This window comes from Phalangium opilio, unplaced genomic scaffold (genome assembly GCF_054372755.1).
Source record: "Phalangium opilio isolate 3A_F unplaced genomic scaffold, DU_Popi_V2 ptg000003l_1, whole genome shotgun sequence".
Classification (NCBI taxonomy): Eukaryota; Metazoa; Arthropoda; class Arachnida; order Opiliones; family Phalangiidae; genus Phalangium; species Phalangium opilio.
The window spans coordinates 13,154,304-13,172,830 of NW_028324145.1; the positions used below are offsets into that span (position 1 = coordinate 13,154,304).

The following is an 18,527-nucleotide window of genomic DNA, read 5'->3' on the forward strand; positions in this document are numbered from 1 at the left end:
TGAATTGATAATTACCAGTCGTGATAAATTTGTAAGAGAATATATACCCTTCCCGGCATTCCTTTCCATCTCTCTCTGTCTCTCCACTCTTCTTAGGAAATTATTCCTCCCAACCTCATTTTAGTAAACAGAAAAAGGTTATTGCATGTAGTAGCTTACATCGAAGATATTAAGCCTAATAGACCATTTCATTAATTGCATTGTGGAAAAACAACACACATGGATGGGGTCGCCATTTCGAGTTATTTCCCTCGTGATGCAGCTCGAGTTCACTACACTCGGAGAACTACCTCTAGCGGCGGTTCTTGGCGCGAGGGAATAACCCAAGATGGTTATCTCCCCCGCCGATATGCAGGTGTTTGTGTTTCTCGTAAGGAATTCGTGAAATAGTCTATTGACGATGCTACAACCCTTCTAGAGTCATCCGACTTCTGATGTACCCTATTGGTGATTTTTCTAGAGAATTATTTTATTGTTATATGGTTATCTTATCGTTTGCACGTGCAATGGTTGGGGGGGGGATAGGATAAAGTGTATAGTTTCTGTTAAATCGAAAATGCTGTTGCAGCTAGGAAGGCTCGAGTTTGGGTTCGTTGCGCTCAAGGGGGAATCAACTTAGGGATCGAATAGAGTAGTGTATACCCGGCCTGGGTTTTAACCCATTGGGTCTCTCTATAGAATAGAATGGAGTGATTAGAATTATAATATAGCAGTCTCTCTCTCTTATCCGCTTTTCGAGCTTCTCTCTCTCTCTCTCTCTCTCAACCTCCCTTTCGATTGTGTTTTGATCCAAAACACAATCGAATACCGAATACATATCCTTTGATTTCACTCTCTCTCACTCTCCATCCCTGTTTGTTTACACTTGATAAATATTTAACAAACACGTACTTATTTATGAATATATACGACATTGAATTATTCAAAAATCTACTTTTATTTCTCTGTTGTTGTGGGGTATTTGGGGGGATGTATTAGTCCGCTCCAGATTAAGGTGTGATATTTTGGTGGAAAAGTCAAGAGAATACATTTGTTTTGTGTTTAAGGAAAGGCATTCCATTATAGGTATTAAATTTTAAATCACTTCGACACCCAAACTAGTTTGATTACAACAACTTTGGTGTTTTCCAAGCTGCTCAGAGACTATAATATGGTAAAATTTTTAATTCAGATCGATGTTAACAAATGGGAAGTATGGTTTATAATTTAAATAGTTAAATAAAATAAGTTTGAAGATGTTTTTGAATTATTCAAACTTCGCTGCTATGAAATGTACCGAATTTACAAAATGCTAATGTTTGTCGTTTGAAATTTTCTATTATATTTACTTTTCTTTGATTTCAAAAATAGATATAGTCGAGTTTAAAGTGTCAGTTGGACTCTCAACCTCTATCTTCTTTTGTTTGTGTAAGAAAAGATAAGCTTGGACCTCGACCCTCGATTCCCTAAAAACCCCCTTCGGTTCTATTCAATCGCAGGGGGGGCGTGGATGGAACCGTAAATAATTTTAGCCTTGAGTTCAAGTTCCATTATTGGGGAAACCCCCCTCACTCACTCCACCCCAGAAAATGGGGTATACTGTTTGAAGGGAAACAAGTTTAGCTAAACAATAAAGTAACCTACGTCACATGTCATGTAGATGTTGGGGAAAACTTTCTCAAACCCCACGGGCCCGGTCAAAATTCATTTTAAACGTGTCACTGTAGTTGCGAGGAGGTCGGCGTGGTCCATCTTTTTCAAGCTGTAATTTTTTCTTGAAAGGCTAGAAAAAGAAAAAGTTTGAGATAGGCCTAGGCTTAGTGAAATTTGTGCGGTTTTTTATTTTTGATTTGGTTTCAACTATTTATTATGGTGAGTGAAACATTAAACTATAATTTGACAATAATTTTAAATAAGTTAGGAGGAACTTGCGTGGGTCTAACGTTTTTTGTAACAAATTTTGGGAAAGGTAGACCACGTTTTTTGTCCTTAGAGTTAGAACTTAGAAGTAGGGAATATGACGGGTGACCTTCCCTTTGTTTTATGATATAATTTGATAAAAATATTTTTGGGGGATAAAATAATGTTAAAATGGAACATTAAAAATAAAAAGATTTCGTTGTCAACGTTTCTACGAATATGAAAATACCAAAAAGGAGCTTTTTAAAAATTTTGACGCCGACCTTAAGTGTTGTTTTGATAAATAATCCTAATATTTACGCATTTTGTGTTTTTAGGAAATGAAAGTAAACTGGGCAACATCGCCGGGCAATACGCCAAAACAAGACACCAGTAGTAAGTCACTTTTGCATCTCTCTCTCTCTCTCTTTTTATTTATTTTTGTGTGTTGGTGTATTTTTGCTTTTAATGGCAAATGGAACCATCGAAAAGATCTAGAACACTCCCATTTACGCTTGACGTTATAATTTCGTTATAAAGTCACAAAATCTTGCGTCGAAATAAAGGGGGGGGGGTATAAAAGAATATGCCCGAGGGGATAACCACTCGCTTCAGGTTCAATGCGCACACGGAATACGGATTACGCGTAATTAGTATAGCACTGTCATGCGTAGAATTTTCTGGAGAGTCCAAGACGCGGAGTGAGTGAGTAGCCCCTCGGGCAAACTGAGCTAACCAAAATGTGGGGTTCTATACTCTACTCCCCGATAATGTCTCCTAAAATCAAATCTATTTTGGCCCCTTTTGCAAAAATAACTGGCGCATGCATTAAAGTTTAGACGGACATAAATAGAAACCCAACATATGAAGTTAAATACCTTAATTAGTATTTATTAATTTTGTAAAAGAGTTTTGTGGAAATCGGTAGATTATCAGAGATTTTAAGTACTACCTTTTGATCGTGATTATGAATCGTTCCGCTTTTATTTCAAGTTATGGACTTTTACTTAGTCAAATAAGGGTCCTATTTTCAATGGACCACCTTGGCTATTTAGTTTAAGTACCTAAGAGGGTGGATTGGAGGGAGAGAGTTTTATATTTCCGTTTGAAACTGGGGTTATCCGTCATCGGAAGGCACGTACTTTTCCGAGACTACCGTACCGGCGATAGAGCCACTCTTTTGCCGCTTGCCCACTAAATCTTTCCCCCGGTGAAGCGGCCTCAAAATGCTTTTTAAAATACTCACGCTGTATAGGCCGTTCCAATCTTAATCCCGAGCTGCTTTCGGTGTTCACCTTCTCTCTCTTAAAAAAATAATTTATTCTTACCATAAAATCTCGAGCCATTCACGCGCTAAATCATCTATAAATGTTTTTAAAGGCGGAATAACGGGGATTTTTTCAACTACAATTTCAGAAATAAATAAACCCGAGGTTCTCAAAGTTGACCGTACTCGTTAGGACTATTTTCAGGTGTTCTAAGGTGCTAAAATTATAAGTAGTATATTTTAGAATGGGAAAAATTAAATTTTTTAAGGCAAGTTGAAAGGATTGAAGTATTCGGTTTAATATATTTCTGAACATTACGTTTATAACTTTCTGCTTAAAACCATTTACTGCAAGCTGTGTGGAGGTACAGGGAATTTAAGGTATTAAGAACTAGAAGCTAGAGGTTTTTCTGTCCGCTGCTGGTAGTAACGTCGTTCTTTCAATATAATATAGTCAAGAGTCAGTATGCGGATGGGGGGGGGGCATTTTGACGCCTAATGGATACTAAACAGCGAATATCGCGTGATCACCTACGTAAAGGACTAGCTACACTATTATGCAAAAAAATACTAGCCCATATGAAAGTGTGTGTACAGGGTGTTTCTGCAAGATTTGTAAGAAATTATGTTACGTGTTCTTTGGGCGATTTTAGAGTGAAAAAGTTTCTGTGATTCGGGTGAAGGATGTTTAAGTGTTTTCATGGATGACCCACTATGTTTAACTTTAAAACACTTTCCCCTCGATTTCATCCCCCTTAATTTCTGAACAGAACTTTGAGAATCACCCTGTATAGAACTTTTTACGAAATGAGTATTGAAAATCCTATGGGATAAAATGGTTATTAGATTCACTTTTTTTTTAAATATACCTTACCAAGTTCTATATTGAATTTAATCATATTTTATACGCGTGTATGGTAATTAAATTATGCAAATTGTAAAAGCACGATGTAGGTAGTTAAGAATATTAATTTTTTTAAGTTTTTGTAACTTTGAAACTTATTCAGGATTAATTATGGGTTATATTTCATGAATTTACAATGAGGGGTAAACCGCTCGTGAAAGTTGGTAATGACGTATGTAAGTGTGTACACAATGTATCATTGACTGTACTAATGGTATTAAAGCCTTACACTTGCAAGGGGTTTATGCAATATGGCGTGTTTGGAATACGTAATTGGCTGTTTATTAATAATAATGACGTAATCGAACAGTTCTATAGGCGGGAATAAAAACAGCTGGTTGAAATCTCGCCAAACAGGCGATTTTTCTCGTGTATGTGGTGCAATTGTGGCCGTTGTTGGACGGTTTTTAAGGACACTGGTTAGTTCCAAAAGGAAGGAAACGAATTTACTAAGGTTGCTTGCCATCCCAGCTATTTATTTTATTAAAATAATTAACCCTTGTCGGCGCCAAAATTCTTAAAAACTTTTGCTTGTATCAACTGAAAATTTTTCATGCTAACATTAATTTGGTGTCCCTGCCCACATTGTGTTTACCAAAACCCTAGTGTCCCGTCCACTATTAATGTCAAGCATAGTCTTAACTTTTATGTTGAATTTTACGGTTAAAATAGTATACTTTTAAACCGTTAATCATAAAGTTTAGCGGAAGAACTTAACATTTAAATTGTTTAGTTTCGGGGTCAGCCACTTTAAAACTGTACCTCTTATTTCAACTAGAGTATGCAGTGTATTTAAAGCTATATCTTACTCTAGAAATATCAGGGTTCGGGTTGTTTAGCTTAATTAGTGTGTGTGGTTTACTAAGGAGACCAACTGTTAACTTTGAGAAGCCGTAACGAGAAATTCGCGTGGCGTTTCTTTATGTGTGTGTCTTAGTGTAGCCGTCATATTTTAAGAACGTATCGGGGTCGGATATTCGCCACATAATATTTTGTAAAATTATAAATATCAGGATATTTGGATAAACCCTCGGAAATTGGAGAATATTGAATCACCCCTTCTGGCATGTTTTCTAGTATGTACCGTGATGTTATCGTAGGGTTTTTAAGCTAGTGTCCAACCCCTTTTAGCACGTGTTAAGAAAAGAGGCAGCTTGTATTCTCTCGTCAGATGAGGGGAAAATCATCTTTGAATTAACCTGGTGGCAAACTCCCTCCCGCATCTCCCTGTATATTTAATGTTTATGGAAAGCGTATTCTGTCTCCGCGAGTCCCCCCATCCTCGCTCTCCTGGTCCCCCCTTTCAGTTTTTCTTTTGTGTTGCTAATTTCTCGGCGTTCGTGGAGTTTTCCATATTTATCTTTCACTATAGCGAGAGAAAAGTAAAAGCGGAACGCGGCTTGACTCCCTTTTGTTCCTTTCCTCAGGTGCGCGAAAGGGACACGAGAATATTTGGGTACGGGTGGGAATGAGAATAATTGTTACCTTGTCCACTCTCTCGCGGATGAATACGTAGAAACCCGGGGTATAAACACGCTCCAATTCAGGGTTGTCGCCTTCCCGCCTTAATTTCTATTCAATCCTGGCTGACTGGACACGTGTTAAACGCGACCAAACATTGTTTATGGCGTAAATATGAAAAGTTTTTCGCCAGTGCGCGCTCGAGGACGACGCCTCGAGCTATGCAACCAGCCACTGTATGATTTTTTCCCGCTCAAATTCCGCGGTTTCGCGCCAAAAGAATAGACAATTTTCGGTAAATGAAGCTTGGAAATATTTCTAACGTAAGAAGAGAGAAAAAAAAAAGAAAATTTGGCGCCTTTTTCTTTTGTTTAAAATCTTGCCTGTTCTCGGAAAATTAGGGAAAAGTAATTTCTCATTCCAGACCTTCGTTTGAAAGAATGGAGAAATTTTATTATTATTTTTTTAGGTTTATTGATATTCAAATTAAGAGATTCTTAGAAGTAAGTTTTAAGAAGCGCGCCGTTAACGTAATTGTTTTGTTGTTTTATGTTATTTACTTGTGAGGGGCTGATCACTCTCAAGCACTGTTCAAAAATATGACGAGTAACTGCCCCTTGTTTGAAGGTGAAATATTTTAAAGGGATAGTGGAGTGGCACTTGTTTAAATACTTCAAAGTGGTAACGATACTTGCTAGTTGAATTTGTCTCTGGTGAATATTGAACTCCAAACCAATATTATTGGACAACTTGACTCTATTCTTGCATACACCTTTTCTTCTTTCCTTGCAAAAAAAAAACGTGAAAAAAAACTTAACCCTCCATTGTTTCCCGTCATAAATTAATCCCTAAATTTCGGAAGCTCGTTTCTGAACACGTTTTCCCGGCCCTGTTTAGTTTTGGGTTATTGCGCTACAATGGGAATATAGTTGGAGAGAGTAGAAAATCCGGGCCCCCTATGAGAGTACTGTACCCTATAGCAGCACCGTTTTTCGATAATCGCCTTTAAAAGTAAAACTCTCCCGTTTAATAGCGAGCGACGCCTGCTCCAGAATGCTTAATCTCGATTCCGAGCAATTACGAACGCTTATTTCTGTCCAGGGTGCCCTCGAAATGACACACGAACATTTGGGGGGGGGGGGTGGAAGTAAGCTTGACCAAACCGAATAAAAAAATCGCGTGCATGCTCCGCTCGGTTTTATTTCGAAATCTTTCCGCCGAATCCCGCTATGTTTCTCTTGAATTTTAATGAACATATTGGACCGGCGTAGTTTATATCTAAATACCAGCTGAGTGGCCTTTTCTATTTGGTACAATCTCGTTATGAAAATGTGTAATTATGTTTAATTTACATCTCGAAGCTTTGAGAGTTTAGCCCAACTTAATTGATAACCGAGTTGCATTGGTGTTGGGGTGATAGGGTATGGAGGCAAGGGGAGATATATGAGGCTCGCACTCGCTTTCTTCCGGTTTATCCGTATTCACAGGGTGTTCCAGAACGAAACGACCAAGCAAAGAAGGGTTTGCAAAAAAATAGCTTCCCCCCCTTCAGTTTAATTAAAGCTACCTATTGTCGGCTGCTCCCTTATTCTTCGAAGTGTGTTGGGGGGGATGGGGTGAATTTGGGCCCCTTTTTGGTCGATTGAGCCCGGGGTTTTCGCGTCTAAGGAAGGAGTAACGGACAGTCACGTGATAAAAGGGTCAGCTTCTCGGGATTGCCGTCCGGTGGCGCCACCCTTTAACGGCGGCGATTGTCTAGAAGGGATTGTGTCTCGGGTTCGGCGGGGAAGAGAATATCTCGGGGCGTCCCGATTCGCGATGCTTCCACCCCGAACGATCCCGGCGCATTCTCTGAGCCGCTCGACAATTCTGTCGTTGGAGTTAACGGGTGGCGCTGCGACTCCCCTTGCCGAGGACGCGCGTTCGCCCTTCGCCTGCGCCGCCGCCGCCAATCCGTGGGCCGCTCCGGATTCGCTGTACATGTCGGGAATGGGACCGATGATCGCGGCAGCAACCATGTCCCACGCCGCGGCAGCGTGTTGGAGTTTACCCACAACCATGAATATCTTACCATGCTCTTTTCGACCCATCTTTGAACAACCCGCTAGACCCGATCCAAAAGTATTGGCAGGTAAATAAGAAACAAATCTTTTCTCTATAAAAAAAAACCAAATAACCTTTCACCTCTCTCCCTTCTCTTTTCTTTTACTTTATTCTTGACCAAACGGTCTTAGAACCTTTTTCCTGATTGTTATGGCTTTTGTATCTGAATTTTAGAGACTATTTTCGGTTTACTATCAGCTTAGCTGATAAGAATTTCGGTTTCATGCCCTTCAATTACTCTCATTTTTCTTAAATACTTAAGAGAAATGAATCCGAGATAAAAATTATCTATTCAACTTCCCATTTATCTTCTCCTCCGGGGCCCCCCTTGATGGATAGAAATTTGCCCCAAATAGATTTAAACCGTATACGATAAATCGGTCCAATTCAACCGTAAATTTAAATTTATCTCAAAAAGGTTCGTCCTCCAACCCCCACCCCCTTACACCCACATCTCCCTCTTTCTAATTTTATTATTTTATTGTTTCACACCACTCGAGTATCGAAAATCGCTTTGCAGCGGCCTTTATTTTGGAAACTTTCCAACACTTCTCGTAGCTTCTTCGACCACTGGTACGGCGGTAACAACATTTAAAATCGGGGTTTTTTTTTTCTGCCCCAAAATTTTTCCCCAACCGCGGTAGTAGAAGTATGACCGGTGGGAAAACAATTCCTTAGTCACCTCCATTACTCGCGGGGAATTCATTTTTATTCTTAAAAATTGGATGTTTCTCCTGAAAATGAGTACATGTTACCGCCACAGCTTTTTGTGTGGCCCAATTTCTAATATCCAAAGAGGAATGCCTTTTAATGGCTCACTTACGTCTAAGGTTAACGCCGCCATATCGAAAGGTCAAGATATTTAAGACAGACGATGGCGTGGAAAGGCGTCCCTAATCCTAGCACGGTCCTCTTAAAAGGAGAAGCAAAAAAAAAAGAAGCTGAAGAGCTGGTGGTCAGACTCTTTTAAAAATCGCCAATCTAAGCTCATTTTCTTCTGTAACAAAAACTATTTGAAGATATAACGTAATTTTAAAATAAACCCTGTTCTTGATTAGCGAAATATTAAAGATATTTAAGAACAAACTCGTGACATCCTCGGCAACTTAACGCCTGCTCGCCTGTTAACGACTTAAATCAATGGCCGATCAATGTTAATTGATGTTTCTATACAAGTACCCCGCTAAGGGCGCACCCCCGGTACCCCTTGCACGCGTGTCCCAGGGACTGAGAGTGTAACGTCAATATTAATAGACACCTATAGGCTATGGTTGTCCCCGGACCGTCCTATCGCCTTTATAAATCTAAGAGGGAGAGAGGGGACCCCCTAGACACTCCGGCGTGAGTAACACCATCCATAACTCTATGTAATACATATTTGCGCCATGCATGGACATAGGGATGAATAGTTTTCCGGCCGAGATATCGAATGAAAAGTTAACGAGAGAAGACAACTCTTTCCAGGGTTCCTAGATAACTCGATCCTCAACCCTTTAGACCCTTCCGCAATATTACCTAGAATGTATTCAAGTTTGCCAAAGCAATTGACCCAGTTGTGGATAGTTTATGTAAATATATTTTGTAAGGAAAAGTGGAATATCTACTGTTCAAAGTCTTAGCAGCGGTTGTTATCACGATTCTTTGACACGTGTATCTAAGATGTAGCTATTGTTAGTCAATGTATGACCACAGTCATTGCAATATCTATTGAAAGTTTAGGGAGTTAATTCAGATTTTGGAGGGGATGCATCTGCTTTACCGTTAATTATAAGGCTGACCATTAAAGGGTTATACTCCCGTAAGAATTGAATCAATTCGTGGTAATACTTTTAGGAAATTAACTTTGGAAAGTGCTTTTGAGCTGGAAGCGGCTTCGAAAGTTTTGTTTAGCGAAAATCCAGTTAAAACTTACTATCCTAGGATTGATAGGATGGCCAACTTTAAAACGTCGAGCGGCATCAGTTTCGTCATCTGTCTAAAATCATCTGTCAGATGTTTTCCCGCCATCTCTTCCTTACTCACTCGCTCATGGCGCGCTTTATTCCATTGCGTTTGTTTCGTAGCACCCGGCTTATATAGGGGGGTCTGGCTGGAGTTTAAGCCCTTTTCCGAAACGCCCTCCTCCTCTCCGGTTTTGAATCTCTAATCGGTCTAATTATTATACGGAATAATATCGCCTTTCTATTCGCATCCGATTCGCGTCAGGACTCCCGGGATCAGGACCCTGGACCCTTTGTTTCGGGGCACCAACCGTCTTTAAATCTATTTAGCCCTATTTGCGACGACCAACTTGGAACCTTTTGATTGAATTAAAGACGCCACATATACAGGGTGTTTGTGAAAGGTCCATCAATAATGAAAGGGCGTATTTATTGGGCCATTTTGAGTCGAAAATGTTCTATGACATTTTTCCGTCCGGGCCACTGTTTTCAAGTTATGATTGGAGTAATTTACGGATGACCCCCTTGAATTTAATTAAGAAATTGAAAGACAGCGTTAATTTAATTAAGGGGTCATCCCTAAAATATTCTAATCATAACTCGAAAACCGTGGCTCGGACGGCAAAATGTCATAGAACATTTTCGACTCACAATGGCCCAATAAATACGTTTTTTCATTATTGATGGACTTTTCACAAACACCCTGTATATACATAAAGGAAGGCGTTTGTCTTTGAATTTGAATGACAAGTTTTGTCCGTGACAAATAATATACAGTTAGGTATATTATAGATATTCCCACATTCATTATTTATTTATTTATTTGTTTCAGAAGTTTTTCTAATAGAATGTTTAAAAAAATTTACCAGGGAAATTATATAAAACGTTAGCGCATGCTCAGTGAGATTCCTGGAGTTACAAGCTATCAAACTAAGTTCTTAGCACCTAAAATTCCAATTGAAAGTGCTAATTTGCGAGTTTAAGGTTCCAACGGTATTATTGGCCTCTCTTCTGTCTTTCAAGATTCGATCCCGAGGCAGTTTCAGTCAGGGCGTTAGAGGCCCCCCCCCTTACACAAACTAATTAGAGGCGACCCCATCTTTGGCGTGGCGTGGCATGGCATGGCGCTTATGTAACCCTAGACAATCATGGCCTGAGAATTTTAACCCAAACCCCTTCTCCCTCCTCTTCCCTGCGAGCGTCGGCGATTTCCCCCGATTGACGTAATCTATACATCGTCGTCTCCTGTCACTTGACATTGTCCGATAAAGTTCCCAACCTAAGTCTAACTTCGCCTTCGCTGTCAAGAAACTTCCGTTATTAGTAGCGTCGGAAGTGGATTATCCTGGAAAAGGGTATAGCGCCAGAGAGGAGGGGGTAAGGGGAAAGTGTTGGGAACCAATGAGGTAATCAGCTGCAAACTGAGCAGTCATAATCTGGTTATATTAGTGTGACGATGCTGGGAAGGAAATATCAGGGTTTTTGATCCGAGGCGAAGTAAACATCGTTACGTTGATGATGTAATTAGTTTTCTCTCTCTCTCTTTCTGTTTTTTTTTTATATCTCGGCGAAAGGGGTTTGGTTCAATGGCGGAAAATCGAATTTAGTATAGAAATGTAACACTCTTTGTGTTTGTTGATTGAATTTTGGTTTGTGTATGTAATATTTTCGCCAAATCATCTTGATTTTGGGTTTAAATTACAGAAAGGCTTACGCCAATTAATTAAAGCGTGGTTGATTTTAGGCTTAATTCTATAGCGAGGCTTAGATTCGTTTGTGTTTATTGTTTATTTATTTGTTTACAGAGCACTATCATATCTTTGTCGGCGATCTAAGTCCAGAAATTGAAACGCAACAACTGCGAGAGGCCTTCGCGCCTTTCGGCGAGATTTCGTAAGTCTTCTTCTGTTTTATCTTTTAGTTTTACAATCTTATTTACTTTTTAAATTAAATTTGTCTTTGAATTTCAAATACGATCTTGTTTGCGACGTTTAAAAACAAGAGTCGAAAATGAAATTGTTTTCTCTGTAAATTCAAAGATACGTTTCTTATTTTTTTCACCCAAAAATAAATTATTTTTGGGTTAAAAATAAACTATGGTTTTAACTCGAACCTTCCATAGTCACGTTTTCTAAAAAAAAGTATTTAAAATATAATTTAAATTAATGGAATATTCGAGCTAAAATTTGTATATTTTTGTGTGCAGGAATTTCTTTTTTTAATCTGAATCAAAGTTTTTAGGCAAATTTTAATTTTAACGAAACTCGAAAAGGTTTCGTAATTAAAACGAAATTCCTGTATATCATTGTGAACGTTGGTTTCTTAAGTATTATTATTTAAAAAATTTGATTTATCGATTTTATATAATTTTTATAAGTTATATATATAATTTAACTTTAAATATATATACTGTGGCGAACCTAGTTTAATTTTCTCTCTCTCTATCTCTCTGGATTAAAAAAAAATATACGTATATCTATATATATTTAGCTTTCTGTGTTTTAAATATTTTTAATTGTTGCGAAGTCGAAAAAAAGCCTTTTAAAATTCGTTGATTCTTAAGTCTGCGTGATCTCCCCTCTGCAGGCGCGAGGCCCGTATAACGGGGCCCCAGTCCGAGGCCTGTGGGGGCCCTAGAGATTCAGCGGCTCATTCACGTACGCCCCCGAATGCAGTAGTAGGCAAATTCCATTCTTATTTCTTTTTTTATATCATTTTTATTATTATTCTTAACTTTTTTATTATATTTTTATACCAATTTTTATTATATTTCGTTTTTCCGTTCAGTTTTTCTTCTCTCTTAAATTAACCTCTCTATCTTCTCTCTTAACACTTTCACTCTATTTTTCTTCACTTTTGGTCCAATTATTTTTTTATATCTTATTTTTATTATACGTTTTACCGCCGGTTATTTGGTATTTACCTTTTTTAATTTACGTTATCGTAAAATTATCTAAACACCCATTTAATGGTAAGTAGAAACCGATGTGGTAAAACGCGACGCCCCACCTACTATCCCCACGTGGCGACAATTGTGGATCAACAGAGAGTCGCATTATTAGATTACACGCTTAGAGAGTTAATCAGATATGAAATGAAACAGAATCAGAATCTAAGGCCACTCGCGTGGAATATTATTTGATAAAATTATTGGATGAGGACGAGTCTTGAAATGTGTTCTTCCAAACTAAACTTTCGGTACAGATACGTCAGGTTTTGTTATATTTGTTAGTGTACTTGAGTTGTTAAGTAAGAACTCCCTAACTTATTTAAATTATCCAGGCTGTAATGAATCTAATTTATTATTGAAGATAACTTATCATTAACAAATTAATTGATGGCTTCGTGAAATTACACAGTCTTAATTATATCAAAACTTCCCAAATTCTGTACCTTAAGTTTGAAACACCAACATTTAATCTTCCGGGCTACGAAAAATAATTACCACCAAGAAGGTATTCGTTTAATTAGGGGGTATTTTCTTATTGTTCCCCTTCTTCATGATCGGAAACAGTAGATAAAAGTTTTCTTTGAAGTTTTACCGGCAATATATTCCCCGATGTATTCCAACCGTAACAGTTAGGGGAATTTTTGTCAGCGCCACTAATTCGTCCATACACAGTACCAGCCAGTACCATCAGATCAGTACTTCTATCCAGAGTCCCTTCCAGTTCCAGGACCGACTAGTAGCTATAGTAGTAGTAGTAGCTAAAGCGCGGGAAATAATTCATCTTCATCAGTTTGGGGTATAAGGGGAAACTCCTCCGTCCGTCCGTCCGAGCATCGGTTCCTTTCTTCCAACCCTCTTCACTCTCCATATAGTCAGTTTCGTCCTTGGAATGACATTATTCGCAAAACCGATTTTAGTCGTGTCCAAAGAATGTATTCGTGTCACCCGATAATATTGAACTTCGTGATTACAATACAATGTAAACTTCGCAACATTCCCTTCAAAATTGTGTGTATTTATGAGAGAAATGATACAATTCATTATCAGGGTGCGCTTTCTAAGGCCGAGTTGAAGTATAGCACACATACTCTTGCTGCGTCTGTGTTTCTGAGTTCTTTCTGTCGACGTATCCGCGCTCCTCGACCTTTAGCAGTCGAGTACGTCGTGTGGTCTTCCTCTCTTGGTGGAGAGGAGAACATTTCGCATCTTTCATCGGCCGCCATCCTTTCCATGTCAGGTCAGCTATTCGGGAAACGAGCTTCCGAAGAAAAACGACTCTTGTTGTTTTGCGTTGATATAAACCCCCTCCCTCTGCCTATTTTGATAATAATATAAGAAACGATGGTGGACTTTCTTTGTCTTATGGTTATGGACTAACCGCGAAACCTTTTCGCAAACATCTCGGGAGGCGTTAGAATTATCGTATCAGCATTGAGTTGCTTGGTTGTAATTATCCTCTTAATTTTCTTCACTCGAACCCCATCCAATCAATAGTAGTGTTTAATATTATTTTGCCTTTTTTTATGAATCTGGGTCAGCTTTATTCGATTAGTGTCGCTTCTATACTATATATATGCATCCGCATCCGGGTTTTAGGTTTTATTTCCTTCCGACAATAGATGGGTGGTTATAGCTTAGCCTCTTAGGTGACTGGCTTTTCTTCTTCTTCGTCTTCTCCGTAAAGGGAAGCGACTTTAGTGTCTTTTGAGTGTCCCCCATAGTGGAATATCTTGGTATACCATGCCTTCTAACCGTCGTACGAGACTATCCCCAGCCTGCATTCGGTCAGATAAAGATTCCCTTCTGGACTGTCTCGGACCCTAAAATGAAAGAGGCAACAACAACGCGGTGCCGTGTCTTGCCGTGACCCCACCGTCCAACTTTCGATTTCCCAGGTTTTTACGAGGAACTGTCCTTAGCCTATATATGTATAATATACGCCCTTTTTTTATAACCTAAAGTTTCTTTTAAAGTATTTTTAACGATGTTCAAAAGGATTTGGTGTGTTTCTTTCGCTCCTAAACTTCAATTTTAGGGTTAATTTTCAACTACCCATTATAGCTTGCCCGTATTCAACTATACCGGTAGGAAAACCATCAATGCGTTGTAATGTTATTGTTCATCTCTCTCTTTCACTGGTCAGGAGAACGTTGTTACAACACGCTAGGTACACTTCGGTGGAACGGTTTCTTTACACCAAAATAATAACATCACGCCCATATTTTTCAGTTTTCTATGGTTTTCTTTATATATATTATATAGTTACCGGACGTTTTCAAAATCGGATGAAAAAGTATTTTCTTTTCAAAGAGAGAAATCCCTGGGGTCAATTTTTTTCTTCCCACCTTTTTTCCCGTCCGCTTTCCGATAATCTAATATTTGTTTTTTCCTCCTCTATCTCTCTCTCTTCCTCTTCCTCTGGCATCCTTATGGTTTGGCCTTTATCCTTCAACGCCGCAACCACCGATCGCGCTTGCGAATCTTACAGATCTTTCAATTTAATTTTCAATTCCTTTCCTCTCAACGTCTAGAAGAGAGTTGTAGGCGCCGGGAGTGCGTTGTCTCTTTTGTTTTACGTACGTTTTCTGTTGCGTTCAACGTTTCCGCACCTTTTTCTTCTATAATGCAATATAATACTTCATTGTGGGGGGAAACACCGTATGGATGATCAGAACCTGACCATAAACAAGTTACTGTTAGGCTTCCCAAGTTTCTACAAATATTCAAAACTTCAAGCTTGGTTGAAACGAGGGAGCGGTTTGCCACGATGTTCCGTAGAATTGGTCTATAGACATTATCTATTGTTTCCGCCTTTAAGCCGAACTTCCCGTTTACCTTTTTTATGTAACGTCTAAGAAGCTATCTTTAGTAGTATATTTTAAAGCATTACCTCCCCCCCCCCCCCTAGTATCACTACATTGAATCAGATTCTTTAAAATTGTTGCCAACAACCAAGCCACGGCACCACAACCTAACCGAAGACAAATCCATAGTTTCCGTTTGGAAGTCCTTCCCAAAGTTTCAAATTTGATTTAAATCGATATAGAATCTGGTGGGGTTTTTTTATCTGGTTGTTTTTTCCGCCTTTTCCCTATAAGATCCGGTATATTCTCGAGGTTGACCTCTCGGAGATGCAACAACAACACCCACTTCCCCATCTTTGTTCTTGGACTTCTTGAAGATCTGATGGTTTAGCTTTAATAAGTTTATATTCGATTTTTTGCCTTTAACATCCATTCTTTTTCGGTGATGCTGGAAGAGAAAATCAGTTTTTCCTCTTTCACTCATCCTTTTCTTCATCTTTGTGTCCAATCCTCGGATTATATCGTTATGTTTGTGCCAGTGAGAGATATTTTCCCATGTTTTCTCGTACATTAAATTTTCAAAGCCATCCACAATTGCATTTTCTTCGTATATTTGTTATGACACCAGTTTCTTGGTCTAAGGACAGAATGAAATCGAATTTTTCTTTTCTATTATAATTCACGGATTTCAATTTTGTATTTTTTCCACGCCAGATTTTCCACGTAACATTGATTTTATTTTTAAATCTAATTCAATCGCGAAAAACAAAATGATTCGAAATGTTTACGGGTTATAATTTATGATACCACGCGACGATTTCAGTTAGATTAACAATTTTAATCTCAATTAATTTAAAAGAAAAGAAATTGCGATTATATATAGTACGATTATGCGAAATTAGCCTTATGTTTTTTTCTCGTATTTTTCTATTTATTACATTTTTATTTATTTATTTTAATTTTATTTATAACCAAATGTTCTCTAAAATAGAGTTATTTTATTTCTAAGAAATAGTCTATTTTAGAAACATTTACGCTACCTAAATGTTCCCCTTCTACTCGATTAGTTTCAGTTTAAATTGGCAATTAAATTCTTTTAATTATTAAAGTAGAAAATTCAAAAATTAGCTCATGAAATATACTGACATTTCTGTGGGATATATTTAGGTAGCGGAAACCATTTTTATTATTATCTAATAACCATTAAATATTTAGACGATTTGAATTATTGTAACTAATTCTTGATTTCTTTTTTCTCCCCCTTTTTTTTCTTTTTTTGTTTCCTTTTTCGTGTGTTTTTTGCCGTTTGTTCTAGGGACTGCCGAGTTGTACGTGACCCCCAGACGTTGAAATCCAAAGGTTACGGGTTTGTGTCTTTTGTTAAAAAAGCGGTACGTGTATAGAACGATAGGATGGGGCAAAAACAACAAAACACAAAAAAAAAATCGCGTGAAAAGAAAAAGAATTACGAAATTTTTTCCAAAATTATTTTCGTTTCTTTTTTATTTTTACAATTAAAAAAAATTCGCTAAAATTTATATCAACTTTCCTAAAACGATGAGAGCCTGAGATTCAGTCTTAAAAAGCACCCTGTGACGTAACAAAGTCTTTATTTTTTACTTAATTTAGCTTACTATTTTTTATATTACTATAAAAAAGAATTAAATCAGAAAATAATTAAGTCCTTGTTTTCAGGGACGAAACGTTATAGTTAATTATTTTTATAAAAAAAATCTCGTTACGATATGGAGTAATTAATCCAGGTGCAGAAAAATCTCTTTATAATATATAAATTTTTCATATTTTTAATTTCTTACAAAAAAAAATATTTTGGGGGATTTTTTTTTCTTCATTTATTTTGGTTATTTTTTCGCGATGCTCATTTTATTTCCCATTGTTTTTCTGGTTGCGTTTTTTGCGCGCTTAACCCGGAATCGGATTATTTCGCTTCCTCCATCTTCATCTTGGAAATGATGATTGGTATCGTTAGGATGCCGAAAATGCCATCGGTACCATGAATGGTCAATGGCTGGGAAGCCGAGCCATTCGAACCAACTGGGCCACGAGAAAACCACCCGCCAATAGAACCCAAAACGACAGTAAGTGTCGCAGTACCTGCTGCTATAGACCAATCAAATTAATAGTTCGAATGAACGATCCATTGTTTGTAGTAGGAAGTAGACTAACATTCGATTTTGCTTTGAATGTTTGGACGTCCTACAAAGCAAAATCGATTCTTAGTGATTTTACCAATAGTGGGAAAATGATGTTAGCAATCATTTGAAGATGGGCCTTTAGATAATGAGGATAATTAAGGGTTTTTGGGGAAACTTAATTGGACGAGATAAAGAGGACAGCACGTGTCTTACCTGCTATTTTGTTTCTTTATTCGCATGTCCGGCAAGCAACTCCAAACCCTTGACCTTTGACGAAGTCTACAATCAGTCCAGTCCCACCAACTGCACCGTTTATTGCGGTGGAATCACGCAGGGACTATCCGGTAAGAAACGCATTACCTCTTGAAATACCTCAATTACTCATTACCTCGTGAAATACTTCAATTTACGAAGATTATCAATTATCGGCCTTAATCAATATTTTTTTGTTTTCTTTTGTTTTCCTTCAACAGAGGAAGTGATGCAAAAGACTTTCAGTCAGTATGGTCACATCCAAGAAATTCGAGTATTTAAAGATAAAGGATACGCGTTCATCAGGTAACCTTTCGTGTTTGACCTTTGGCGTATTCTGTCCCTCAAAACTTGTGTCGTTTCGGAGTAATCTTGTCACTTCTTGTGGAATGCTAAAATGTTCTCTTTTTGCGTCTTCTTTGTTTTTCCAATTAGGTTCGGAACGAAAGAGGCGGCGACCCACGCTATCGTGTCGGTGCACAATACGGAAATTAACGGTCAGCCTGTCAAGTGTTCGTGGGGCAAGGAGACCGGCGATCCCAATAACCAGCAGCAAACGCAGAACTTGGCTGCTCAGTACACGTACCCTTACCAACAGATGGGATATTGGTACCCGCAAGCCGCCGCGGCTGCCGCAGCCGGATACCCTCAGATGCAAAGCCAATTTATGCAGAGCATGCAGTATCCCTACGGACAGTACTACGGACAAGGGTTCGCGGGGTAAGCTTGGCTTACCGTTTTATATCTCTTTAGTACACCTTAAGCCTATGATACAATTAGCTACTTAGTTTATTCGGCGAACGGCGAAATAC

The 18,527-nt window shown here is 38.3% G+C and overlaps 1 protein-coding gene across 9 annotated transcripts in view; it reads left to right on the top strand.

Moving 5' to 3' along the window:
- LOC149717948 (nucleolysin TIAR-like) overlaps window positions 1-18,527 on the top strand; it is a 223,007-nt gene that overhangs the window by 197,942 nt on the left and 6,538 nt on the right. For 3 of the 9 annotated variants that reach the window (XM_089841754.1, XM_089841741.1, XM_089841755.1), the window contains 7 exons: window positions 2,217-2,274; window positions 11,359-11,446; window positions 16,623-16,698; window positions 17,298-17,406; window positions 17,688-17,807; window positions 17,937-18,021; window positions 18,151-18,435. In XM_089841754.1, coding sequence (XP_089697880.1) covers window positions 2,217-2,274; window positions 11,359-11,446; window positions 16,623-16,698; window positions 17,298-17,406; window positions 17,688-17,807; window positions 17,937-18,021; window positions 18,151-18,435 — 821 coding nt within the window. Of the gene's footprint in view, window positions 1-1,658; window positions 1,852-2,216; window positions 2,275-7,313; window positions 7,642-11,358; window positions 11,447-16,622; window positions 16,699-17,297; window positions 17,407-17,687; window positions 17,808-17,936; window positions 18,022-18,150; window positions 18,436-18,527 lie in introns of those variants that run through there. The other 6 variants (XM_089841756.1, XM_089841746.1, XM_089841757.1 and 3 more) reach the window with 5 other exon arrangements.